Genomic DNA, 27,867 nt, shown 5'->3' on the forward strand with positions numbered 1-27,867 from the left:
GTGTTTTGTGCTGTGACCTTTAGTGTTGTGGGGAATATGGCTACTGTGGTTGGATCACTTGTGAGTGGTGTTGGCCAGATGCTGAGCCACCCTTGATGTGATCATTGTGTGGCCATAGCTCTCCATTTTGTGGTTGGTCACTAGTATGCTTGCTTTACTTGCTTCTGTTAGCTTTTACTTTTATTCCAGGTTTGTGGGTCAAGGACCTGAAGGCTTCAGAGGGGTTTTAATAAATTTAGGGGTCCTAGAGGAACCCTTTTAAGGGAGGTGTTACGTCCCTCTGCAGCCTCTGATCTGCTCAGTGTGGTCAGCTGGTGCTAGTTGGCCACACCTAGTCAGGTGTGGATAAAAGCATACCTGAGACAAGCTTCCTGAAGAGCTCACTAGTCTTTGCCTTGGTGGTACCAGCTATTTTAGCTAACCTGCTATGCCATTTTAAGATAAAACCTCTTCTGACTAACACTCTGGTATTCATCTCCTTTTTTATGTTGCGACTTTTGAGCCGGGTCGTAACACAGCCTCCTAGAGTTTGAAGATATTTGTGAGGCTTTATATTAAGTCTATGATTTTTATTCCTTACTTTGACAGGATACTGATTGTTGTTCTCTGGCTGAACATTACAAAAGTTGCACTGAAAAAGTAGCTGTTGGAATTCAAAGTGCTGAACAGGCCAATCACAATCACAGTAAAAGGGATGTGATTGGCCTGTTAATGAGTTGAGTGAAGTTTGATGCATATGACTGTTTTTGTTTCGCTTAATACGTCTTATAATCCAGTTCTCCTTATGGTCCCAAAAATACGGTAATTACATGCTATTTTTATAGAGTTGTACTGTTTAAATGTAAGAATGTTTGTGGGATTTTTTTACATTGCACTTGTATTGAGCTACTCACTTTTTCTTGTGCTTCTGCTCATAACATTGTGTGTGTCTGTCATGTAAATTACGCCATGTAAATAATTGTTGTACAGTAAATATTTTTAAAGGCGCTGTTCAGCCAGTCGGCTTCTATGACTTTTCAGAATGAAAGTGTTTTCTGCTTGGAAATATGTCAGTTTGTTTTTCAAGTGTATAAGGCTACGTCCACACGTACACGGGTATTTTTGAAAATGGAGATTTTCCGTTTTCGTTTTAAAAAATAATCCCGTCCACACATAAACGCAGAAATGAAGGAAAATGCTGCTAAGAACATGTCAAAGCAGCAGGTGGCGCTAGATTCCTAACCATGTAGAAATGTTGGCCAACAGAAGTTTAGAAGCCTCGGTGGGAAATAGTAAACAAAGCTGGGGCATAGAAGCAGAACAGAGTCGTATGTGTGGAGGGACAGTAACTGTGTGTATATGTAAGCATTTAAACACTGCAGAGAGGACAATTAACAGTATTGTAGAAATTCATTTCACCGAAACAATAACGTGGCGCACAGTGTGACGTCAAAAAAGGCGCACATCTTTGACGCTGCGTTTTCTCCGTTTTCCTCGGCCACACGTAAACGCAAAAACGGAGTTTTCGAAAATATCCACCCTGGCAGGCGTTTTTAGAAATCTTCGTTTTCAGTGACCGAAAACGCCGTTTACGTGTGGACGAAAGGTGCAAACGCATAGAAAAATCTGCGTTTTCAAAAATACCCGGGTACGTGTGGATGTAGCCTGAACCTTGATTTCAGCCAGGGTGGCTGTGGCTACAATGTAGCTGCCATCACCAGTGTGTGAATGTGTGTGTGAATGGGTGGATGACTGGATATGTAAAGCGCTATGGGGTCCTTGGGGACTAGTGAAGCGCTATATAAATACAGGCCATTTACCATTTATTTTTTAAAATGTTTTTTTTTCTAAACCACATTTCTTGTATATTTTCAAAAATAGAATGTGGATCTTTTGCACCTTTTTCAATAAAGATACTTTTCTAAATAATTGCTCTGTGTTGTACATTTGTTTTGTGCAGAAGTAATGTTTATTAGTGAAACCATATTATCTTCAAACTGTCCATCATTACATCTGTTTGCTCTCCACCTTCAGCTTCTTGTGGATGCACCTGTAGATGGAGCACTGAGCTGTGATGCTGTGTGAAGCAGCAAAAGTAAAAACAAACAAACAGCGCGTTGTACAGCAAAGTGAGGAAATCCTTAGAGGAACATTTTAACTGTTGTTAATCTGCCATCATCACAGAGAGAAACAGAAAAAGTGATGGATGTTAAATTTAATCTCCCGTCACACTGAACGACCTTTATTACAAACTGCTGGGTAACAACAAAAATAACGTCAACATCAAATGTGGAACATCGCAGAAACAAAAGGACAGACAGGAAAAGGATGACACGAATTTAATAGAAAGATTTAAAAAAGTAACAGTATTATTTTTTTCATTTTAAAAATGACAAAATCAGGCTGATGTGGAGCTGGTTAAGAACTAAAATGAACCATCTTTGGCACAATACTCCCAGCAGTTTGATCAGCTGTAAAGACATCTTCACTGAATTTGGAGTTTAAACTCAAGGAAAAGAAAGACATCTTTAAGTGGTGTAAGGCCTCCAGACAGGCCAATAATTTCTTTTATTTTCTTTGTGAGAGAAAATGAAATGTTTTTTTCTGAAACTGATGTAACTTTGAGGCTAGTTTTGGTTTAGAGTAGCTGCCCATCTTTAATCAGTTCAGTTTAATTAGTAGTTTGTTTGTTGTTTTACCACAAATTAGTGTGAGTCCGTTTCGTGACCGACAGTTGAGATAACGGTAAACACTGGAGGAACTTTCACTGCTGGGGCGGCTGTGGCTCAGGAGGTAGAGCAGGTCATCTACTGATCAGAAGGTTGGTGGTTCCTCCGATGCATCAGCTGGCATCCATCAGAGTGTAAATGGTAGTTAGTAGGCACTTAGCAGCATAGAACACAGTGCTTGTGTTGCGTTTGAGAGTAGAAAGGTCCCATAGAAGAATCAGTCCATTTGCCATGTAGTTTTTTGTCTGAATCACTACAATCCATGACCTTACCATACACAGTTAAAGTGCGCCATCCTGTGGTACTTACTCCACACTCCTGCTATAGATGAATCATTCACTTTCAACTCACTGCACAGACAGTTATTTATTTTTTTAAAGTATTATAGCGTCAAACCTGGAGGCAGGCAAAATTACAGTTTTTACAGTTTTACTGAACAGTTCTGAATTTTAAAAAAATCTCGTTGAACCTCATACAAAGTGTGGACTTGCTGGCCACTTTATTAGGTACACCTCCTCAACTACTTGTTAATGCAAATTTCAGCCAATTACATTTCATGGATCTCAATGCAGTCAAGCATGTGCATGGTCAAGACAACCTGCTGAATTTCACAGCTAGCATCGGAATAAGGAAGAAAAAATATTTATGCAACTTTCTCTGCTAGGAAGGCAACAAGAAGTAAAATAACCTATTGTTACAACCAAAGTGTGCAGAAGAGCATCTAAGAACTTGAAGAAGCTGGGCCACAGCAGCAGAAGACCAGACTAAGTGCCACCCTGTCAGCTAAGAACAGGAAACAGACTGCACACACACACTCACCAAAACTGGACAATAGAAAGCTGCAAAAATGTTGCCTGGACTGATGAGTCTCAGTTTCTGCTGTCACATTTGAATACTTATCAATCTCTGACCAATCACAGACACGGACAGGTCTACTGATAGCAGAGCGACTGATTTTACACAGCAAGTAAAACTATGACTTTAGAAAAATATGAAGAGATAAAAAAATAAATAAATAAATAAATTTCCTAAATATGGGATAAATGAAGGTTTTCCTGTTATTTATATTACAAGTTAAAAGCAGCAGAGTGTGAGCTTTGAGTGCTTTGGTCAGTAAAACTGGAAAAGAGCTGCTGTGTTGGTGATACAGTTTAGCCTGAAGACAGAATTTCAGCTAACAGGAGAAAAGCAGGTGTGAAAATATTCTTTTTTTTAAATTGATGCTCTTCAGGAAAGTCTTTGGACCCTCCTTCTAGGATTTCACAGTAAGCTGTTGTGATCTCTATAATCTCTGGATCTCGTCCAGCCTGTAGTGATGGGATTTCCGGCTCTTTTTAGAGATCCGGCTCTTTCGGTTCGGCTCACTAAAAAGAGCCGGCTCTTTCGGCTCCGAACCGGCTCTTCAGGTTGTTTTGTTGCTTTAATTAATTTATTATTAACAATAATATAAAATTATGCACAAAAGGAATTACTAACGTAAAAACAAGTGGTTTTATTTATATATGTTTATATATAAATATATGCGGTGGCCCCTAGAGACAAAACACGTACAAACTCCAAAACACATTTCTAGCATGAACTGAACTTCCAAAGCAGAGCTACTAGATCACTTAAATTACACAATTGAAAGCATGTGTGTATTGTTTGTGTATTTATACACAGGCACTCATATATATATTCAAATAATTTAAAAAAAAGTTCATTTACCTGTTATTACCACACACCAAATCCGGTCGTTGGTACTTGCTGGCTTGTGTAGCCACAAGATAACAAAGGCTCAACACTGCGCCCAGCATCCTGGAGCACTTCTGTTGTCTTTTGTACGTGTTTTGAGTTTTTATGTGCTTCTGAGTTTTTTGTACGTGTTTTGGAGTTTTTACGTGTTTTGGAGTTTGTACGTGTTTTTACGTGTTTTGGAGTTTGTACATGCTTCAGAGTTCGTACGTGATTTGAAGTTTGTATGTGCTTTGTCTCTAGGGGCCACCGTAAATATACTTTTATTTATTCACTCCACATAAAATGTAATAAATAAATCATATAATACAAAAATCAACTATTCACATTTCAAGTTTTAACTATTTAAATTTTCAGCTTTTTCCTTTCACAAATTTAAAGTGAAAAGAACACAAAACACTGCAAACCACAACACAATTACATATAAATTATAATATGAAAACTAAAAGAACATGCATATTCTCTGTCATATGGACCTGCATGAATAAACTTTCTCAATCCTTTATCATCTGCAACCGAAAATAGTTGTGGATGATTACTATACCTTTCTAATGTTGTTGTCCCTGCCTCTCTTTCTCTCTCTCTGGCTCTGTTCCTGTGCTACTGAGTGTAACTACCGCCCCTCCCCCCTCTGCCCAGCGTAAAGCACAAGGCTCGCGTGCAGAGTGAAGCGGAAAAAAAGTGCGAGAGAGAGGCTGAGAGAAAGAAAAAAAAAAAAAAAACACGTGACGGCTCGCGATAAGGAGCCGGCTCGCGTCGTTCACGTCAAAGAGCCGGCTCCAAGAGCCATTTCGTTCGCGAACGACCCATCACTACCAGCCTGCCCCAGGTTAGGTCTTCAGTGTATGTTGGTGATGTGCACCAGTGAAAAGGGAACCTCCTTCATAACACTGAAAGCCACAGATCGTTCCTCCTAATACAGGTTCATGGTGTCGCTCACGCTGTAGCTTCCAGGTCAGGAACACTGAAACAGCTCAGAGTCAACAGGAGAGAAACGAGTTCAGACCTCGAAGGCTTTAATCTGTAATCTGTGGTTCTTACAGCGAGAGCTGGAGACGTGTGTTCACATGTTTCATGACACTCTGAGGAAGGACCGGCGCTGAAACATGTCTGTTTTCTTCTTACTGACCTTTTATATTAAACACTTTATGCTTGTAAGTGTGAGAGCTGAAGTTCTCATTCATGAGTTTGCATTTATGTCGTTATGCACTCATTAATAACCTGGATTGTTGAACATGTTGATGTTTTTTATGCAAAGCTTAACAGAACTAACACACACACACACACACACACACACTCTCTCTCCTCCCACTCGTGACTGAGGCTTGTTTCCTAAACTCACTCGACCAGAGTATCCGCTGCTGAGCGTCAGTAGCGTGATCGACGCAGCACAGAGGAACGTTTTTACTCCGCGTCATGTTTTCTTCTGTTTTTAAGGCAAAAACTCTGCAGCTTTTATTTTTGTGCCTCTTTCCTCTGACTGTGACTGCAGTAACAACAGGACATGAAAACGGTAAGAACACTAATGCTGAGACAGTAAAGCTCTTCTACTGATTTAACACAGCAGCGAGATGTATCCAAAAATGGTGAATTATCCCTTTAATGTTGGTGTTGATTCGTTTTCCCCACTCATCTTTAGATGGTTCAGAACTGTCAGTGATGAGGTAAACAACAACTAGATTTAAAGATACAAGTGTTGAGTGTTTCCTCACTGCGGCCCGAGCTGTCCCGTCACAGTGGAGAGAAACACTGAAATATCTGCTGAACAGCAATGAAGGAGACGTAATTACTGCTTCAAACAAATTCAGTTCTCAAATCACCACGATGTTGGTGTGAAAACTTAACAAAGACATTTCTTTCTACTAGATATCACTAAGAATTGGTCTTCTGGTATTAAACACAGAAGAAATCATTGGACAAATCGCAGGTCAATGAAGATGTTGCAGGTCATGCTCAGCACACTTCAGTTTAACAGCGTTCTACTCTGCAGAGGGAGGAGAGTGACAGCTTATCTTCCAGTGCTGCTGTTTGTTATCGTGATGACAGCAGAAGGAGTTCAGGCATGTCGGCTCGTCACAGGAAGCTCAAACACAGCAGCTGGTCTCTGAGTGGACTCTTCATCCTTTTCAGTCTGTGACATTCTCATTACCATCACTCAACACTGTGCCAAACCACCTCAGTGTGAGCTGAAGGCTAATGCCACTGGGAGGTCACTAAACCAGAAACCACCTTAAAATTCACCTGAATGCTGAAACATCACCCTCCTTGTGCTGTAGCTTCATGCTGTGTTCACAGGTGCAGCTCCGAAGCCGTTTGTTGGGATCCTGAACATCACGGAGTACAGGGTGCAGCTGAGGTGTGAGGTCAGAGGTGCGTCTCCGAAGCCTAGAGTGGAGTGGAGGGACAGCCATGGAAACATCCTTCCTGCTGAGCAGCCACAGGTGTCACACAGAGACGGCCGCTATGACATCACCCTCCTCACCACGGTGACCAGGACAAACACCAACATCTTCCACTGTGTAGCCACACAGGAGGAGATGGGCCATGTGACTGAAGAAGAGATCCACGTTCCAGGTGAGGCCACAGACTCTGATTTGATTGCTAAAGGTTGTAATTAGTGTGTTTACAAACGTATATCTTTGTAACAGCAGGCTTCTGTAATGTGTTTCAGATCAGCTGTTCGAGTCCTGCGATGGAGTCGGTGTGATCGTTTCTGTATTTGCTTCTGGATTCTCTGTCGCTGTGTTTGCGTCTCTGTTGCTGTTCTCAGCTTGTATTAAATGTTGTTGATAACAGACAGCAGATACTTTCATCTGCCTTTTTTATTCTCTGCTCTTCTGTTTCCTCTGGTTTTAAGGCTGATATGTTATTTATACCAACATTGTATTAATGAAAAATAAAGTTGGGTAAATGATGACTCAGTGGATAATGTGGATATGGATGTGGATAAGGTTTTAAAACATGCTAAACTGCTTTAAAAGTGTTTAAACATCACGGTTCACATTGAAGCACATTCATGTTTTTATCCCCACTGGATACAAATTGAGGCTCTGCCCTTTATCTGCTCATTATTATGATGAATCCTGATATCAGAGCTGTATTTATAATGGCCAGATGCAGGGTGGTGGACTGATCCCCGGTGGCTAAAACTGGTTTTTGGTATACGAATATCACCTCTCTGATTGGGAGGGAGCCTGGGCTCGCCTCAAGGCTTGGGTTCAGGAACTCTCTGGAGTGAAAGGGTGGGGGAGGGCGTTCTTGTATCACCCTGGTTAGGTGCATGTGAGCTGGGGTTTTCCTACAGGTTATACTGGAGGTCCTGAGTGTCACATATAATTATGCACATGAAAATCAGCTCCGAGTACTTGACCTGCTTGGAGTTCCTGGTGGATGCTTGAAGGTGGTGCAGCTGGAGAGTCTTATTTTTACTACTTCTTGTAGGTACTGGCAGTGAGAGCTGGGTGTTTTATTGCTGAGCTAACCGCAGCTTTTCCATAAAGAACGCCGTGTTTGAGCATAAGGCGGTCGACACAGTCAGTCACGGTTGATGATCAGAGTTTGTAATCAGAACAGTTTCTTCTTACTAAACGCAGAATCCAGCACATGTGATACATGAAACTTTTAATAACTTGTTGCTTGTCAGTAATGGAAGCTGTGATGATGAAGAGGGAACTGCTGCCAGGTCCAGTTTCATTGAACAGCCAAGTTCAATAAAAGTACTAAAACACTGCCTTCATGTTACATTCGGTTGTAATCCCTGTGTAGATGCTGACAGTTACCCGCATCACTGCTCAGGCCTTTAAATTCAGCTGTGATATTTAAATGAGTCAAATGTTTAACATAGTCGTAAATGAGAGTGTCGGCCTGATCCTCTGAGCTCATTAACAGCTGTTTACTCAGAGAGACGTGGTTCCTCACAGGACAGCCACCACAAACGGGATTATAAAAAATATTATGCATCACTGAAGATTAAATATTACATATTATTGTCTGCTAACAGTGAGGATCTAGATGATAAATATAGGAAAAAATTCTGAGAAATAAGCTTCCTACAAAAGGTATCAGGGTGAGGGGTTCAGTCATTCTGGAGTAATCAGTCCTACAGATTGAAAGAAGTCAGTTGAGGTGACATCTGACGAACCCCCTCCCTCGCAAAACACCCACACAAACACACCCACCCACACCCTGCATGTTTTGTGGGTGAGGCTGGAGCCTCCGGGGCAGACGCAGTGTTGATTATGTCTCTTAGCTGGCGTGAGAAAGTCTCTGTGTCCTTCCAGAAGAGTCTGTGGGATATTTTGTGATGACATCCAGCAGAGATGGAGGCTGTTTATAATGGAGTGTGATGATATACAATAAATAAAAACACAGTATTTACCCACAGGAGCTGTGTGAATCCTGAGCGTGTTTTCAACATGCTAACTATGCTAAATCTTTGATCACTGTTGTGCATGTTTCTCATCTTTAATAATCAAACCTAGAAGTGAAAGGCCAGCCTCTGAAATATGAGAACTGTGTTTAAAACTGTCTGTAATTCTAAAACGGTTCAGACTTAAGCTGCTTAAGTAATGAGGCGGCTCATCTGCTGCGTCAGCCTCTTATAACTGTCCACATTACAAAAACTTGCAGGGACGACTCTTTGGGCCACGAGTCGCTGCTCGTTTGAACACTTTTGTCAGACAAACAGCAGCAAAGTGAGAAACAGCAGCAGGCCACACAGCTCCACAGCTGTGGATGATTCAGGACACAAAGCACCTGTGGATCTTTTCTCGCCTGCTGAGGTCCTAATTAAACACAGCGTTCAGTGTTACATGTTTTCTGTGGGGTGAGCGGTGTGCACTGCAACAAAAAGAAAATGAGCTTTCTGTTTGTTTGTTTTTTAATTCATATTTTTATTAAGGTTTCAAAAGCAGGCATTCACAGTATGTACATCATGTAAGCATTCTTCATACTTAGGTTATCTGCCTTAAATACTGAAATAGTATTTTAATTTACATCCAAGTCATAAGGGAAGAATACTTACAACGATAGAAGTAATTGAAACCATCACATAATCCGAAAATCAAAAAACAAAAAACAAAACTAACAAACCTAAGAAAGAGAAAAAAACAAAAAAAACAAAAAACACGGATGTGTTGGTATGGGGTGATCCTATAAATATATATACATACATCATAATTATTGGTTTGTAATAGTAAAATCTGGCCTATGAGGCGTGATATATTTAACCCAGTTTTCCCAATATGATGTAAATTTCTCCAGCTTGTGGTTAACAGAAGCTGTTATCTTTTCCATGTTATAAATTTCCATTGTGATTTCCATCCATGTACTTATGTTTGGGCTCTCTGGGGATAACCATTTTCTGGTGATATTCTTTTTACAGGCCACCAATAAAATATTTATTAAATGTTTATCATATTTAGGCCATTCCTGAGGTATATATCCAAAGAACATAGTCTTACTCTCGAGAGGTATTTCACGTTTAAAGATATCCTGTAAGGCATTATGTATTTCTCTCCAATAATCCCTCAAGATTGAGCAGTCCCAGAAAATATGGTAATGATTTGCACTTTGATTTCCACAGTTCCTCCAACAAGCAGGGGGGTTATCATCATAATGAGACTTCTGAGAAGGTGTTATAAAGTATCTAATTAGGCACTTCCAGCCAAATTCCCTCCACTTTTGTGAGCTGGTACACATCCACTGATATCTCCATATTGCCGTCCATTCTTCCTCTAATATTTTTATCCCTCCTTCCTTCTCCCATTTTGTTCTAATATATGAAGTCGAATGTGGTTTCAAATCCATTAGACCCTTATAGAGACATGATACAATTCTATCAATAGTTTCTGAGTTATAGCTTTTTATAAACAGTTCCATCAAGCGTGTGTTTATCATTGTTACGTTTCTCATCTTCGTGTCGGCATAGTGCCTTAACTGCAGATATCGATAGAAGTCTTCTTTTTCTAATGAAAATGTTTTTCTAAGCATGTCAAAGCTGAACAATTTTCCATCCTTCATTATACTGCACAGGGCTGTTATGCCCTTACCTGTCCAGTCCTTGAATCTAGAATCCAGTTCATTAGGTTTGAACTCTGAGTCGTAAGCACACCATTTAAGAACTGTAATATTGGTCTCGAGTTTATATTCCTTTATAATAGTTCTCCATGTTTTAAGGGTCCTTTTCACCCACATGTTATCAGTATTTTTTATATAGGTTTGTAAGTTATTGTCAGCTACAGTTGCCTGAATAGGTATAGACAGCATTTGTTCCTCAATGGTTTTCCATTGGGCAGTGTATGATTGGTTGAAAATGAGCTTTCTGAACACTAAAACACGACCACACGACCCTGCTGTGAGAGTCTAATCCTGCTGACTCCACTTCAGGCTGCAGCTGGTCTGACTCAGTGTTCCTGGTTTAAGTGACCGTTCAGGTCTCAACATCTGCAGAGCAGGTAAAGGCTGATGTTAGAGTCCAGCAGCAGGATGAGATCCTTCCTTGGAAGCAGCTGAGTGTGGAGAGGAGATTTATGCAAACCAGCTGAAGGTAAAACAGTGTTCAGTTTGAGGGTGACCTTGGGGTCCTTAGGGACTAGTAGAGCGCTATACAGGCCATTTACCATAAACTGCACATGCTTACAGCCACCACTGCCACTGTGCACTCCTAGTAAATGTGATGCAGAGATTTCACCTCCTAACCAGCTGCTGCCGTTCGGATCACGGGGACGAACTGACTTTATTCAGCATCATGTTTTTAGCGGAGCTTTTATCTTTGTTCGTCTTTCCTCTGATGATGTTTGCAGTAACAGCAGGACATCAAAACGGTAGGAAATCATCAATAACTCTGATCATTTCTCACAGAGTCTCCCTGATTCTGTGCTCTGACCTCCTTTATAATTTATACCAGCTGTACATGTCTCCAATACCTTGAATCCAGACTATTGTCTCCCATTCATGTAATTAAAATGTGATGGCGTGCTGTGAACTGCCTGCTCTCACAGCAGTTTGTGGATCCAGCTGCTCCAGATGTGAACTGACCAAGTGAAAAAACTCACCTACAGTCAAAGACACCGGACATAATCTATGAGCTCTCTTTTTGTTTTTGAGATTTGGTTTGTGTATAATGTCAGACGTTTGTTCTAACATTTGTTTTATGATGAAAGTTTTCTTTAAGGACTTGATTCTGTGATCGTTCCCAAAGATGTGACGGGATTATTTACATTCATTTCATGTTCTTCTGTTAAGATCGGTGGATTTAAACAAGTATAAGAAAAGAATTCAAACTTTAATCTCAAGTATATAATGTACCTAATAAAGTGACTCACTGGACACTTTATTAAGTGCATTGTTCAGCTCTCACTCAATTCTCAAATCACGTTAGCCTTTCTCATTGTTTCCACACACGTCACTGCACCTTGAGGTGGCTGTTGTTGTGATTTTATATAAATAAAATTGAATTGAATGAACTTCTCATTAGAAACAGATCCTGATCCATCACGTTCCTGAATACTTACCAGCATCACATTTGTGCTTCCAGTCAAATCACATCAGTGTGACGCTGAAACTGCCTCTCAGGACAAAGCAACATGAACACGTTTATAATAATGTCACACTATTAAGCATCATTAAGGTCATTCATTGTTTATACAGCATACTCCTCTGTAGCATGTCATTATGAATACAGATTGTTTTCTGACTATGATCATTACCACAGATGAATAATCACATCTGTAATTAGAGGTGACATACTAAGAAGGAGGAGTGATTTATAGATGAATTGGCAGAGGTGGGACCAAGTCATTGTTTTGCAAGTCTCAAGTAAGTCTCAAGTCTTTATCCTCAAGTCACAAGTCAAGTCTCAAGTCACTGGTGTAAACGTCCGAGTAAAGTCTCAAGTCTGAAACTTTGAATTTCAAGTCCTTTCGAGTCTTTAAAAAACAAAAACAACAAAAAAAAAGTTGCAGTTATATGTAAATGTAAATATTAGACCATGTGATTTTTAAATCTGTTTTTCTCAACACATGACGAAATAGTGAACTTAGAAAATATACACAAATTGTGAAATTGCACCTCTTTAAAATGCAGCTCAATTAAACCTAGCTCCTAGAATAAGTTTCACCGACAGTTCTGAGATAAGCTGCATGTTATTCTTGGATGCGCTTGTAGGACCGGCTTTAAAATAGCATGACAAAAAAATTATACACATTAAAACCAGACAGTACCATCAATGTAGCCTGGACAACATTTGCTAGTTAGATGAAGTCAGCTATCCAATCGTAGCAAAAGAGAACCTACCGTTCTTTATGCAACTTCAGCTGTCGGACAAAGTTGAAGTTGTTCCATCTCTGTCTGGGATTCTCTGCTTGCATGTTTTGCATATTGCATTTCATTTTTTTGTTGACTACTTCATAGTTTATGTACCTGAAAAAAATAACTCCTTGCAGCATTTTTGAGCGTTTTTTTTTCTTCTTAAAAAAAATCTGGTTAATTTGATTGGCTGTGCTACAGCTCACCCACACATACGTACGGAGTGTGGTTGGAATAAATGAATGAATGAATTGAATTAATGGTGCACATTTTCTATATAACTCATTCACTGCCATTGACGTCTATAGACGTCAATTACGTTTTTCAATGGGAGGGGCTAGAATACAACCTCGGGCAGCTTGTCAGTGAACATCAGGCTGCTTGAAATGTATTTTTCACAAAAAGCTCGTTTTCTCCCTTTTTGTGGTCAAAACAGGCATTTTTGGTGGAACCCACCTCTCTTCTACAGCTGATTACTAAAGAATGGAAAATGGTAGAAACAAGCTTTTTTTTTGGATGGAAGAAGAGAGTCTGTTCTTCATTTTGGTTGGTTCAGCGTTTATATGATCATAACACACAGTTTCCTGTGGCTCTTCAAAAATGAGTAAAAATGCTCAAAAACCCTGGCAGTGAATGAGATAATATGTGTGTTAAATTTTAGAGATGGGGGTGAAATATCAAGTCTTTTCAAGTAAACCGGTTCAAGTCCAATTCAAGTCCCAGGTCACTGGTGTAAAAGTCCAAGTCACAGTCTTAGAATATTTTTTCAAGTCAAGTCTAAAGTCATAAAATTAATGACTCGCGTCTGACTCGAGTCCAAGTCATGTGACTCGAGTCCACACCTCTGTGAATTGGTGAATGATGAATTAAGCACTTTCTAATAGCTTACTAATAACTTAATGATACTTAATGATGCTTAATAGAGAGACATTATTAAAGTGCTGCTGACACGTTCTCAGAAGAGGTGCAGCTGCAAAAAATAGAAACACAGACTCTCAGTCTTGTGTCACAGGTGCCTGACATGGCACTGTAATTACACATGAGCATATGCTATATGCTATATATATATTCACCTACCACTTTATTAGGTACACCTGGCATGTGTTGGGTAGCACCCATTTTTGCTTTTCAGAGTTTGATTCATTCTTTGTGTCACAGATTCAGAACAAACTGCTCATTGGTTTCCAGTTTAGAAATGAAGAAATGTTTATAGTTTAACTGCATACAACATCTGTGTATTAATATAAAATAGAAAACATTTTCTTAAATGAAAAAATATATAAATGATCTCATGTACAGTCAAAGGTCAAAGTCAAATAAAATAATATATCTTCAATCTGAACTAAGGCATAAAAAATGTAGCTTGACTCTTCTTAGAAAGCTTGCTGACATTAAGAGGAGTCAAGTACTATTAATTTATAATAATATTTCAGTATCCACTTTAACCACCCTCAGCTCAGTGTCTCAGAGTCGTCTGTCTACATTTTTACTGGCTTTTAAAACCAAACTTTTATTTTATATTTTCAAATATTCACGCAGTTTGATCAATAAAATATTTTAACAAATTTCACTTTTAATCTAAAAAATGGTATGAAAGACAAATATAGTCTAGTGCACCTCATGGCCCCCTTTAGACTCGCCCCTGTTCTCCATGTAAAACAGGACGGCTGCTGTCGGCGAGCTGCATCATTTAAACGTCTCAAAGACTGAGGGAACAGGTCATCTGCAGATGTGTGTAAAACAAACATCGGAGGATGGAGCAGCGACAAAGTTTGCTTTTCTGCATGTTAGAGTTTGATGATCAGGAGCTTTGATGAAGGACTTTAAAGGTTTTAATGTTGATCACAGAACAGATTTGTATCTTTAAATCAGCCTGAGCTCTTCGTCTCAGTCTTCACTGTGTGTAAATTCCACGTTAAACTATCGCAGCCTCATCATCACTGCTACTGCTTATCAGTGTTTCTGTTTATAAGTGGAGGCTGTTTGGCTTTGATGTTGTCAGACCTTTTTCTGACAAGCTGCCCAAAAATATGTTTGCAGGTCTGTTTTTTAGTCACAAATACGGATTAAACACTCGTTACAGATCCGAGCAATAAACAAAGCATCGAAAGAATTCATGTTGACAATTTTTTAATGAATTTACAGTTTTTCTTGATTGACTTGCCTGCTGCATGACAGCAAAGTCCAGATTTTCCAAACAGTTAAGACACAGGCACAAACTCATCATCAAGGTGACACATTTGGTTTGCAAAAGATGTTTTTGACTGAAAAAACAAACTGTTGTGATGAGCTGTGAGACTCAGACGAGTGGATCAACACACTAGCAGATGTCTTCAGCAGTGAAGCCTGTGCAGGAACAATATGAGTGTGTGTGATGTGCTGGAGGAATGTGATGTTTTAAAACTTATCTCTGAATGATCTGCATTTGTTCTGTGTTTAAACATAATGATTTAAATATGTTTCATTCTTCAGGGCGAGGAACCGTCGTGGTGGCTGTATCTGAAGGAAACTACATCATCTTGCCGTGCTCGCTCAGCTCCCAGGAGAGCCTCGTACGAACACGCTTTCACTGGAAGAAAGACGATGAGCGGGAGGTGTTTGTGTACGACGCCGGCCTCCATCATAATAACAGACGTTCAGGTCAAGACGAGCACTTCAGAGGACGCGTGTCACACTTTTCAGACCAGCTGAAGTTTGGTAACGCCTCCATCATCCTCAGAAACACCAAGGTGGCCGACAGTGGAGACTACACCTGTGATTTTCCATTTCATCAGCCGGACAGAGAAACATTTAACGTCACCCTGGTTGTTGGTGAGTCTTTCATTTCTGCAATCATCCTAAGAAGTTATTCCAACCTTGAACAGTATGGAGTGTCCACTTTCTCCTGCTGTGTTCACAGGTGCAGCTCCGAAGCCGTTTGTTGGGATCCTGAACATCAGCGAGGTCGGGGTGCAGCTGAAGTGTGAGGTCAGAGGTGCTTCTCCAAAGCTGAGAGTAGAGTGGAGGGACAGCGATGGGAACATCCTTCCTGCTGAGGAGCCACAGGTGTCACACAGAGACGGCCGCTATGACATCACCCTCCTCACCACGGTGACCAGGACAAACACAAACCACTTCCTCTGTGCAGCCACGCAGGAGGAGCTCAGCCACCGAGCTGCTGACGAGATCTTTGTTCCAGGTTTGATTCCCGCTCATCATGTTTCAGTCTGTGATGCTGATGTTTGTATGTTTTAAACAATGCTGTGAAAAAGTATTTATCTTCCTTCCTGATTTCATTGTTTTTTGCATATTTGTCACATTTAGATGTTTCAGATCATCAAACAAATATAAATAACAAAGTAATACAAAAGGCAGTTTTTAGATTATTTATCCAAACACAGACACACACTGTGATTAGGCAAATCTTTTGGAAAGCTGAGTTTAATTTTCCTATTTTAAGCATTAATGCTGCCAGAGCTGAAAACCAGAAATGAATAAAAAAAGACAAAAAACTTTTCTGAAAAAGTGAATTAGACCAAAATCTGACAAAGCAGCGCGTCATGAAAGAGAAGCTGAGACAAGTCAGTGACATCTATCGGTGATGTTTGGGTACAAACTCGTGTTTAAGGCTTTATGGCTCACACAGAGAGTCATTATCTACAAACAGACAGGAGTTGGAAAAGTGGTGAAGCAGGAGTAGCCGACCTTACAAAGTTACACTGAGAGCACATCGGTGGCTCATCCAGGAGGTCAGTAAAGAACCCAGAACAACAGGCAGCTTGTGTCAGTTTAGGAGAACAGACCAGAAAATCCTCCACACTGGTGTGACGCACTGTTCATCAGTTATCACAGACGCCTGAGCGCTGCAGAGGGAAATACAAGCACCTGTTTTCACACAGGTTAAAGGTCAGGGTAGGACGTTTTTGTTCCTTTAATAAATAAAAACATCACTTAAAAAATCTTATTTTCTGTTTACTTGGCTTATAAAATAAAACATCAGGAAGGAAAAAAAACGTTTTCACAGACGTGTTTGTATTTTTTCATTGATCACAGACGCTGATCTTATTTCTGTGGGTTGAAACTAAACCTGACCTTTAGTGTAACAGCTGGATTGTGTCGTGTGTTTCAGCCCAGCTGTTTGAGTCCTGCCGTGGAGACACCGTGCTCATAGTTTCATTTGTTTCTGGGATTCTTTCTGCGCTCGTCGTTTTGTCTCTCTGTGTGTGTTTCATCTACACTACAGCGTAACTCGCCTTTAAAGGTACGTTTGAACATATTCACACCTGTGGACCTCGTCAAGAATGATGCAGTAACAAATAATAGAGACATGAATGAATAAATGACCAGAGAAAGAAAAGCTGACCTCAAGCTATCAAACAAAAGTCACACTGAGTTTGTTTATTTTGTTTTTTAATGTCCAAAAAGTATCAGATGAGGGAACGGTGAGGGAACGGTTAGGGAACAGTGAGGGAACGGTTAGCGAACAGTGAGGGAACGGTGAGGGAACAGTGAGGGAACGGTTAGCGAACAGTGAGGGAACGGTGAGGGAACAGTGAGGGAACGGTTAGGGAATGGTTAGGGAACGGTGAGGGAACAGTGAGGGAACAGTGAGGGAACGGCGAGGGAACGGTTAGGGAACAGTGAGGGAACGGTGAGGGAACGGTTAGGGAACAGTGAGGGAACAGTGAGGGAACGGTTAGCGAACAGTGAGGGAACGGTGAGGGAACAGTGAGGGAATGGTTAGAGAATGGTTAGGGAACGGTGAGGGAACAGTGAGGGAACGGTTAGGGAACAGTGAGGGAACGGTGAGGGAACGGTTAGGGAACAGTGAGGGAACAGTGAGGGAACGGTTAGCAAACAGTGAGGGAACGGTGAGGGAACAGTGAGGGAACGGTTAGGGAATGGTTAGGGAATGGTTAGGGAACGGTGAGGGAACGGTGAGGGAATGGTGTGCAGAGTTCCTGTTTGAAGTACAGATGTATTCATGATAACATGTTTTTATTCTGACCAACAGAATTTATTGTGTTTTGTTGTTTTAACATAATAAAAATTCTCATCTTCACAGGACCAACATTCTTCATGTGTATGTGTGTGATTTTAAAAGCAGACTTTATGTAATAAGTACTTTTATTTCCTTTTTGCAGCTTCTCAGTGAAACCAGAGACACGATGTTTCTGTGAAGCTGATTTACAGCAGACTCCAGGCTCCAGAACAAAGTTACTGAGGAAAACAGATTCATACCTCAGTGAACTGAAATACTGAAATCCTACGTTTCCTTTGTCTTTATGTTGATCCAGCTTATTACAGGGAAGGAAATACTCTTGCTTTAATTTATGCCATCTTTTTTAATTGCATTGAGAAGCAGTGCTTTCTATGATGATCATGAAATGTGAAAACAGACACTGCATTTGACATGTTGTTATCAGGAAGTGAACTGTGAAGCACGCGAAAGTGCAGCTGGTTTTAATTCTGTTCGGTCCTGTTACAGGACGTCTGTGAATGTTTTTAGTGTTTGTGCTCCCAGAACTACTGCTCTCATTATTATTATTATTGTATGTTTCATGTCTGCAGACAGACGGTCTCGGTCATTAGTCACACAGAAGATCGTTTCACAGGTCGTCCCATCTCAAATCAAACAAACAAACAAACAAACAATTTGAAAACATGAACGTTGTGCTGTTTATAGACGTGTCTGGGTCTATGTTGAATTGCCTTTTTAAAATTCTGTCACTATAAAAACTGTTCAAGATCCTTTAAATTTAATATCTGATGCAACGACTGGAGCCCCACTCCTAAAGATCCATATTCACAGAGCCATGTTTACAAATGTGCACATATACAGTAACTAACTGTGGCTGTGTGCAAAATGTACCTCTGCTGTGTAATGTACAACCTTCTTTTCAAAGCACGTGTTAGAGGCTTCCTCCTCATCATCATCATTGCCCCTCCCACCTCCCATCCTCTGCCCAGTGTTTTTCTGATGAAGGCAACGAGCAGAAACATGTCGATTGAGTAATTCAGTCGTTCTTGTTCCCACGATGCTGCTCGAGCTTCACCTTCTTTAGGCTATAGCTCTTCTCCATGCACCTTGAGTAATAAGTGAAGTTGTGCCAGAGATCTTTGTGTTGCCACGGATGTCGTCCTGATCACATCAGCTCCAGTTTTATGTTTTTACAGAGAAACAGACGCTCAGAGCTCCACACGCAAGCTTGATGTGGTCCAAGGATGAGCGAAGTCCCTGTTTTTTACTGTTATTTAGTCTGTGCTGATACTTTCGCTTCCACTCTGTGGAGGCTTGATGCTCAGGACTTTTAAACATTAGTTTTCTCCTTTTTGTTGGTGAAATGAATGAATGAACTTTCTTGTGGGACAACTAGTGCCTTCATGCTCATGAAAAAACATGAAACATTGTCTCAACTTAAAAATAAAACCTTTTCTAAACTCTGTCTTTTCGTTTTTACAGTTAGTTTCCCTTCTTGTTGATGATGTTTCTGTTAGAACAAAGAGCTGTGTCAGCTTTTTTAGCGTCTGTTCTTAAATGCTGAATATTATTCCATCTTTCATCCTGCAGTCAGCTGTAAAACATCTCAACTCTACATCACAGGCTGACTAAATGTTGCTTTTTTCGCTTTATTTAGAGTTTGATTTTACTCAGACTTCTGCACATCACTCAATGAATTTATGAATATTAAATGCAGTGCTTTTCTGGCGCCCTCTAGTGTCCAAAACTCCAGCATGCAGCAAACAGCAATGAGCTAATGAATTAAATGCAGCCTTTACTGGTCCATTAGAAAGACTTGAAGTCTCCTTCTCTCTGTGAGTTGTGCTGGCCTGTGTCCTGCGGTCCTCCTTGCAGGCTGTCCTATCCCTTCACCTGGCTCTCTGGTTTGGGGTGGGTGCCTCTTTCTTCCAGGATTGTTGGGGGTCCGGGAGTCTGGGGCTCGGGTATCCTGCGCCTTTGGGGGTGGGCCTTGGCACCTGGGTTGTGCTGGCTGGTGCCCTACCTGGCCTTCGGGTCTGTTCACTGTCCCTTGGTGTCTGCGGTGTTCGAGGCCCTTCTCTCTGGGTGCCCTTACTACGTCTGTGGGGTGGGGATGTGCTTGTTGGCTTATACTTGATCTCTGTGGTGACTTTAGACACTGGTGCAGACTTTCATTGTTTCTCAGAAAAAACAGAGACATCTGGTCTTCTTGGCTTTGTGGTCTTTGCTATTGGTCACGACCAATCTGGGGCTTCTGGGCTTTATGGTGTTTGTGTTCCAGTGATTTGGGCGAGCTTGATCGGGGTGGAGTTGTTCATGCAGGACAAGTTACCACACTACCAGGTGTTACACCAGTGTACTGTATAAAGAGCTAAGAGAAAAAAAATGGAGAGGTGGCGAATGATGCTTTAAAATAACATTGATTGTCAGACGCCCCAACCTATTACTGTCATGTGAGCCGAGCGCTGCTCACTCTTAAATTCTTTTCTGCATCCCCCCCCCCCCCCCCCCCCCACACACACACACACAAAAGAATAAAGTACTATAAATGAAATGTGTATTTTTATTCTTTCCACCTTCTTACATTTTTTTTGCCTTAGTGTGGGAGACACGTGGAGCTTGAGTTCTTCATTACCTCAAAATCATCCTTGATTTTATTCAGCTGAGTTTAAATAATGACTTTGATAATGACAGCGTCGGGCTGCTATCTGAATGTAACAGTAACAGAATCATGTTTCAGCAGCTTTCATTCGGCCGTCCACATGTTGGTCAGATATTTAAGATATTTGTGGTTTTTGTTTGTGGTTTTGGAAGGATGAGGACTGGAGGTGGACTCTGATCAGAACCTGTACAGGTATAAATCTTCTCTGGACTCATGCCTTCTGTGTTTATTGGGCGGCGCCCTGCATTAATTCTTGCAACGGGCCTGCGCATGTTTAAACGTGACATGCCCACAGTGAACTAGGAAATGTGATGCTGTTTTGTTTCGGTGAACTGCACTTCTCTGGAAACAGGCGGTTTTTGCATGTTCCTCTGTCATCCAACCAGCTCGACCGACGGACAGGATGTAACAGCTGTAACGTGATGCATGCATGAAAAATGTGAAGTAATGAAAGGTTGACTCCATGTGTGACGATGGTCTGCACTGCATAGATTTTTCTCTCCAGTCTGTTAAGGCAGAGTTTCTCTCTCACACACACACACACACACACACACACACACACACACACACACACACACACACACACACACACACCAGGGAAGACCTGCTCACATTCCTGCTCCAGCCTGAGTCACACTGGACTCAACGACTCGTGAACTCCTGGGATCTTTTTGGATTTCATTTTTGGGGGATTTGCAGGAAGTGCTCACTCACTTTTAGAGATTTAAGCTGCTGCTGTTTGGATCGCAGGGAGGAACAGACTTTATTCAGCAACATGTTTTTATCGGAGCTTTTATCTCTGAGCCTCTTCCCTCTGACGGTGTCTGCGGTAACAGCAGGACATGAAAACGGTAAGAAATCATCAGTAACTGTGATCACAGCGTCTCCCTGAGAGTTTGCTCCGACCTCCTTTTAAGTGAACAAACTCAGAGCTTCACAGCAACTGTTCAAACTCACCTGCAGTCAAAGACACAAGCCTTCCTGCCTTTTTGTTACGGTGTAAATATTAATTAAAAAATTATATTTATAGTCACATATAATAAATGCTCACTTCAGAGAGAAGGGAAGAATGAGTCTTAGTCTAAGTTTGTCTGTTTTATATTCCACTTTTAAAATTCAATTTTATTTAATTCAATAAAAGGTCAGATGAACAGAATCAAATTTTGGGATTTACTTACCTGAATAATTGCATTAAAACATCCAGTGAGCTGCAGTTGTCTGGGTGCCTTCATGATGTCAGAGAAGAATGGCGAGGAAGGCAACTCTAATAACCTCTCGTTACAACTAAAGTGGGCAGAAGAGCATCTCTGAACACACTTTGGACCTTGTAGATGGTCTGCAGCAGCAGAGGACCACACTGGGCCCGCTGTCAGCAAAGAACAGGAAACTGAGGCTAAACTGAGCAAACGGCAGAATAGAAAAACGTTGCCTGGTGTGATGAGACTTTATTTCTGCTGCCATGTTTAGATGGCAGGTCAGAATATGGCGTAAATAAAAGAAAGCATGGCTCCATCCTTCCTGGTATCGTTCCAGCTGCTGGTGGTGTGGGTCTCTGTACCAGCGAAGTCCACGCTGCCTACCTGAGTTTTGTTGCTGACCGTGTTTATCGATGAATGACTACAGTGCACCATCTCCTGATGGCTGCTTGAACAGGACAGCACTTAAGGCTTAAAGAAGCTTAAACCATCTCCAACTGGTTTCTCGAACATGACGATAAGATCAGTGTACTCGAATGACCTCCACAGTCACCAGATCTCAGTCCAGCAGAGCACCTTTGGGCTGTGGTATAATAGGAGATTCACATCATGTAAGAAAAGCTGACAAAGCTGCAGCAGCTGTGTGATGCTAACACGTCAACATGGACCAGAACCTCTGAGAAGTTAGCTTGTTGACTCTGCGCCATTAACAGCTCTGAAGGTAAAGACGGTCCAACTGAATAAGAGCAAGGTTTCCCTGATAAAGCTGCTGTAGGAGGCATGCATGCTTTGTGGATTGCTAATGTTTGGTTTCTATGTTTGGTTGTGGGGTGTGTGCTCCACAGGTAAAGGTGATCACACTCGCCTGTTCACTTCACCTGGGGTTGGACGAACATGAAGTGAGCACAGGAGGAGTCTGTGTGCTTGATGGTTTTCCTGTCCTGGTGTTTGGCATGTTTGAAATAAACAGGAGTGCATCCAGTTTATTTTTCCACTCATGCGAACTTCCTTAAATGATTTGGTCATGTGACTCAAATGCTGAATAAAACTGTTTTCTAACTCGGTTATAAACTGTTGTTTCAGTTGAGATGACGTGTTTACGAGCTATTTATTTTAGATTTAGCTCTGTATTATTCATGTTTTGTTCTCATGAGGTTTAAACTGTGATTCATTCTTTAGGAACCGTCGTGGTGGTGGCATCTGAAGGAAGTTACATCATCTTGCCGTGCTCGCTCAGCTCCCAGGAGAGCCTCGAACGAACGCGCTTTGATTGGAGGAAAAGCGACGACAGGGAGGTGTTTGTGTACGACGCTGGACTTCATTACAACAACGGCCTGCGAGGTCAAGACGAGCACTTCAGAGGACGCGTGTCACACTTTTCAGACCAGCTGAAGTTTGGTAACGCCTCCATCATCATCAGAAACACCACGGTGGCCGACAGTGGAGGCTACACCTGTGATTTTCCATTTCATCAGCCGGACAGAGAAACATTTAACGTCACCCTGGTTGTTGGTGAGTCTTTCATTTCTGAAAACAAACCAAAGACCAAGTGTAACAAGCGAAGCACACGTGAACTTTTATAACAGACAAGAGGTGAAATATTCCTTCTTTACCACAATACTGATATAAAAACTTTATACTGATTTGATATCAGTAATATTTGGTGTTTTCTGCTGTTAATGACAAAAGTGTATCGATCATGCTCCACACTCTTAGTGCTGTTAGTGTTGGCTCAAACAACCCTTTGTGGGGAAAGTGACCGCAGATATTTATCTCCTGATGCCTCTGCTTGTTCTCGGGATAAGAACAGGGTGTGTTCAGACAGGCTGGCTGGTAGGAAAACAAATCAGCAGAAACAAATCTTATTCTACATTCCTCAGATTCAACAGTCCTGTGTCCTGTAACCCACTTCAGACGTGTCATGAAGCAGGAACAACAACAACGCAGAACTTTTCCCTGTTTCACTGAAGACAGTTTTAAGCTGATTTGCTTGTTCTGACTCGTGTTTCTTGCTGCTGTGTTCACAGGTGCAGCTCCGAAGCCGTTTGTTGGGATCCTGAACATCAGCGAGGTCGGGGTGCAGCTGAAGTGTGAGGTCAGAGGTGCTTCTCCAAAGCCTAAAGTAGAGTGGAGGGACAGCGATGGGAACATCCTTCCTGCTGAGGAGCCACAGGTGTCACGCACAGGAGAGCGCTATGACATCACCCTCCTCACCACGGTGACCAGGACAAACAGCAGCCTCTTCCACTGTGTAGCCACGCAGGAGGAGCTCAGCCACCGAGCTGCTGACGAGATCTTTGTTCCAGGTTTGATTCCCGCTCATCATGTTTCAGTCTGTGAATGATGCTGTTTTCATGAATGTGCTTTTCGTTGATCACAGACTAAATTGTGGATGTCATGGAGACTCGTGTTAACAGCAGGCTGGTGTCGTGTGTTTCAGACCAGCTGTTTGAGTCGTGCGGTGGAGACATCGTGCTCATAGTTTCATTTGTTTGTGGAATTCTCTCTGCGGTCGTGCTGATAGCTGTGTACGTGTGTTTCCTCTACTTTACCGTCTAATCGTCCATGAAGGTGCGTTTGAAAGATGGATTATATCAACATGTCTGTAATCTGTCGACACGACTGTACCGCGGATATTAATTTTTGTTTTATTATCTTATTCACAGCTCCTTTTTTATTGGGTCTTTTATTCTGTGTGTGTGTGTGTGTGTGTGTGTGTGTGTGTGTGTGTGTGTGTGTGTGTGTGTGTGTGTGTGTGTGTGTGTGTGTGTGTGTGTGTGTGAGTGATGTTGCCTTAAATATAATTTATTTGTCATGAGGAAGTTTCACTGAGCATATTCACATCAGTTTGTTCTGTTGTGTGTTTGATTGTTCTGGAAGGTAAAGCAGGAACTTGATGTGTTCAGGTTCAGGTTGATTGTCTGCAGTTTCACACGTTGATGTTTTGTACGTTTTTATCCGTGAACCCAGGAAAAATAGGAGTTGCTACAGAAACAAAGAAAAGTTATGTGAATGATTAAATGACCAAAGAAAGAAAAATATTTATGTTAAGCTCGAGCTCTTTTTGCAAAATCACATTTTTGGTTTATTTGTTGTTGTTTTAATGACCAAAATGAAAAGTATCAGATTCGGGAAGTTTGCATCGTGCCGTGATGTGTTTAAAACAGGGATGATGGGGACAGGAGGTTAACTGGTGTGAGTGTGAGTGGTTGTCTGTGTCTGTGTTGGCCCTGTGACAGACTGCTGATCTGTTCTGGGTTAACCCCGCCTCTCGGCCTATGGATGCTGGGATAGACTCCACCCCCTGCGTCTCTGAGGAGGATGAGCAGAGGAGGAGGGATAGTTGTTTCTCCTGCTAACAGGTGATGTGTGACTTGTTGAGTTTCTTTATTGAAACTTGGAGTCATGAACATATTATAGATGCAGAATAATAAGCTTCACAGCTGCTTCTGCTCACTGAGTTCATTGTTAACATTAAAATCTTTAGAGTTAAAGAGTTTCACTCACAGTCCAGTGGCTTTAAATGAGATGCTGATAACTCATCTTTTTGGGAGCTCCATTCATCACATGTATGTGTTGATGTAAAAGTTGCTTTTGTGTAATATTTACTTTGATCTCTTGTTTGCAGATTCTTGGAGAAACCAGAGTGATGATCCTTCTAAGGATCCTTGTAACGGTGACACCGAGCTGCCACATCAGACACTCAGAAGAAACTTACTGATTCTAAGTTCAGGACAACAGATTCATGCGTCAGTGAAATGAAATCTTTACTTTTACTCTTGTCCCATATTGAGTCAGCGTGAAGTAAATGCTGCTGTTTTATATTTATTTTAAAATGATGGCTCATGATGAAATGAATGTTTTTTTATTGTCACATGAAGCAGTGACTTCCATGATGCTCATGACACATGAAACATGATCATGGCTGTTGTTACTGGGAAATGAACACTAAGCTGCAGTAACGTCCAGCTTTGCTCTGCACTTTAATGTTTGTGCTCTCACACTGTCATTACCTTATTAATGCTATGTTTCATATCTGCAGTCAGATAATGTTAACCATCATTACACAGCAGACTCTCGTGCTGTTTCATTTAATTAAGACAAATATGGCCATCATCTTTTATTCATTCTCTTATTTCTCTATGTGCAGATTTGAAATTTTGTATAAAATCTTTCCTTCTAATTTAAAGATTATTTGCTGCTGTTCAGAAACCTGAAGTAGAGTAGCAGGACAGTGATGGAAGCATCCTTCCTAATGAGGAAGTTGTACTTTTGCTGAGCAAGTCTTGACTTATATGTGTATGTCTATCACTTGTATTCTTCTTTCTAAAGTCTTTAAAAGAAGACATTTTCTGTCCTTACACCTGACCGTTTACTTAAGCCACGTATGACTGACCCGTGAATCTTTCAAGCCTAAATTGTAACCGTGTGTGTGTATATGGGTACGTTTATCTCTGAGGTATAGCACTTCTTTTTTAACTCCCAAAAGTCAAAAAATGTAACTACAAACAGTTCAGACGAAGGCATTTCTGTGTTTTTCACTGACTGATCAAAGAAAAACTAATGATGATCAAAAATGTAAAAATAAATAAATAAATAAATAAAATCTGAAGGTTTAAATAAATTGTTCTCTTTGTGTGTCTGCAGCTCAGACGCAGTCTCATACACTCAGCCCAAACTTCAGACTCAGATGATTTCCCTCGTTTTGTTTTCACTGATTCGTTTACAGTGCAGGGACTAACGTGTTGTTAAGTAAAGCGTTACAGTAACTACATTATTATTGTGGTAACGAGCACGGTAACTAGTTATTATGCCAAAATCAGGAACCCGTCAATCGTTACTGGGATTTAGAGTCGTTATAGGGCTTTGGAGTTGACGTAACGCCGCAATGCATTGTGGGAGCGCAGCACCATATTGGCAGGCCACGACTCAAAGATTCCCTCAAGATTCAAGACTCAAAACTCTTTATTTGTTGCATGCATAGTCATACAAGTACAACACGCAGTGAAATGTATCCTGACCTGCTCCTCGACTGTGCAAAAGAGGGAGAGAAGAACATTATGTGCATTAAGAATATATACATGGGGGACATTATGTGCAGTAGTAGATTTGTATGCAGCAAGTACGTTAATTATGTGCAGTAAATGAATTAAATAAACATCAACACGTTTCAGAAACTGGAGCAACTCAAATTAATCCAGATATAATTAAGAATCAGACAAAAATTCTCTTGTTAAATGTCAGAGGTCCAAAACACATAATTAGTGTCTTCTCAGGTCCCTCAAGACTATCCAGAACAGAAGAGCAGGAAGTATATGTGTACTACAGCTGTTTTTATAATCATACATCCAGTCAGTCGTTTCTGGACTTCACATATTTCAGTTCATGGTGTGATTGAGTTGTTATTTCTTTGTCAGGTTAATTGTAATGATTCTGGTTATAATTGTTCGTGCATGTTAAGATTATATGGCTCAGTACTTTGATACTATGTTGCTAAGATATTTAGCACTAAGTTAATAGCAGCGGCCATAATCCCCACAATAATAACATCCAGCTGTATTAGTTAAAGGACTGTTCGACTGTTTAGTTTAACTGCTGCTAGTTTTACCGTATTTGTGCCTTAATATGAGCAACTTGTAAGACACGTGTTAAAAAGCTTATCTATGGTCTACAGGGACCCCTTGTGGACATTGTGAGATATTGTTGTGTGGAGAAGATGGAGTTACTGTATTGTGATCATAGTTATCTGTGACACGTAAACGACAAGTTCAGTTATGGCTGCACCGCCTGGCAAGCACTTTGATGCAAACAACTCTTCTGTGGGAATTTATTAAAGACCAATAACCCAACTCCTGCACTGCTGCAGTCTTTCCCCAACCAGACCCTGGATCAACAGTCAGGTACGACACATGCTGCGTACTCGGTCTCTTGCATTTACATTTTTCCTTCAATTTTGCGTTTACGTGTGGACGGGATTTTTTTTAAAAACAAAAATGGAAAATCTGTTTTCAAAAATACCCGTGTACGTGTGGACGTAGCCTAAGATGACTTTAGGAATTCTGTGTCGCCTCTTGTTGTTATCTGTAAATAATAATAAAAAAGGCACCTTCACATACTGTGTATATTTAGAATCCAGACTCTTCAATTTGTTTGCTAGAACATGCATCACATCCAGCTAAAACAAACTGTGACATACTTTGGCTGTAAAGATTTTGTGTTCGCACATGATGACGACAAGCTCGTCTATTCGAGGCTGCAACACTGCAAGGCTGCCATCAGTTTATTAATAAGAAATACAGT

The 27,867-nt window shown here is 41.0% G+C and overlaps 2 protein-coding genes and 1 long non-coding RNA gene across 3 annotated transcripts in view; all 3 read left to right on the top strand.

The window, feature by feature from the left end:
• Positions 1 to 7,367, top strand: part of LOC308403172 (CD276 antigen homolog) — a 31,270-nt gene extending 23,903 nt beyond the window's left edge. Inside the window, exons 4-5 of the mRNA XM_080892434.1 lie at positions 6,738 to 7,016; positions 7,114 to 7,367. Of these exons, the coding sequence (XP_080748560.1) occupies positions 6,738 to 7,016; positions 7,114 to 7,232 (398 nt within the window). The 3' untranslated portion in view covers positions 7,233 to 7,367. The remainder of the gene's footprint in view (positions 1 to 6,737; positions 7,017 to 7,113) is intronic.
• Positions 7,368 to 11,176: 3,809 nt separating this feature from the next.
• Positions 11,177 to 17,931, top strand: LOC308403086 (butyrophilin-like protein 1). Its single transcript, XM_080892336.1, has 5 exons — positions 11,177 to 11,266; positions 15,222 to 15,560; positions 15,649 to 15,927; positions 16,858 to 16,989; positions 17,873 to 17,931. Exons 1-4 carry the CDS (start codon positions 11,191 to 11,193, stop codon positions 16,974 to 16,976), a joined length of 813 nt encoding a protein of 270 aa, XP_080748462.1. The 5' UTR covers positions 11,177 to 11,190; the 3' UTR covers positions 16,977 to 16,989; positions 17,873 to 17,931.
• Positions 17,932 to 22,934: 5,003 nt separating this feature from the next.
• Positions 22,935 to 26,102, top strand: LOC308403089. The gene is made up of 5 exons (XR_013972857.1): positions 22,935 to 23,079; positions 23,595 to 23,873; positions 24,008 to 24,138; positions 24,234 to 24,929; positions 25,196 to 26,102. It is a non-coding gene; the product is annotated as an uncharacterized lncRNA (long non-coding RNA).
• Positions 26,103 to 27,867: the final 1,765 nt, after the last annotated feature.

This window comes from Rhamphochromis sp. 'chilingali' (assembly GCF_963969265.1).
Source record: "Rhamphochromis sp. 'chilingali' genome assembly, chromosome: 9".
In the NCBI taxonomy this organism is placed as follows: domain Eukaryota; kingdom Metazoa; phylum Chordata; class Actinopteri; order Cichliformes; family Cichlidae; genus Rhamphochromis; species Rhamphochromis sp. 'chilingali'.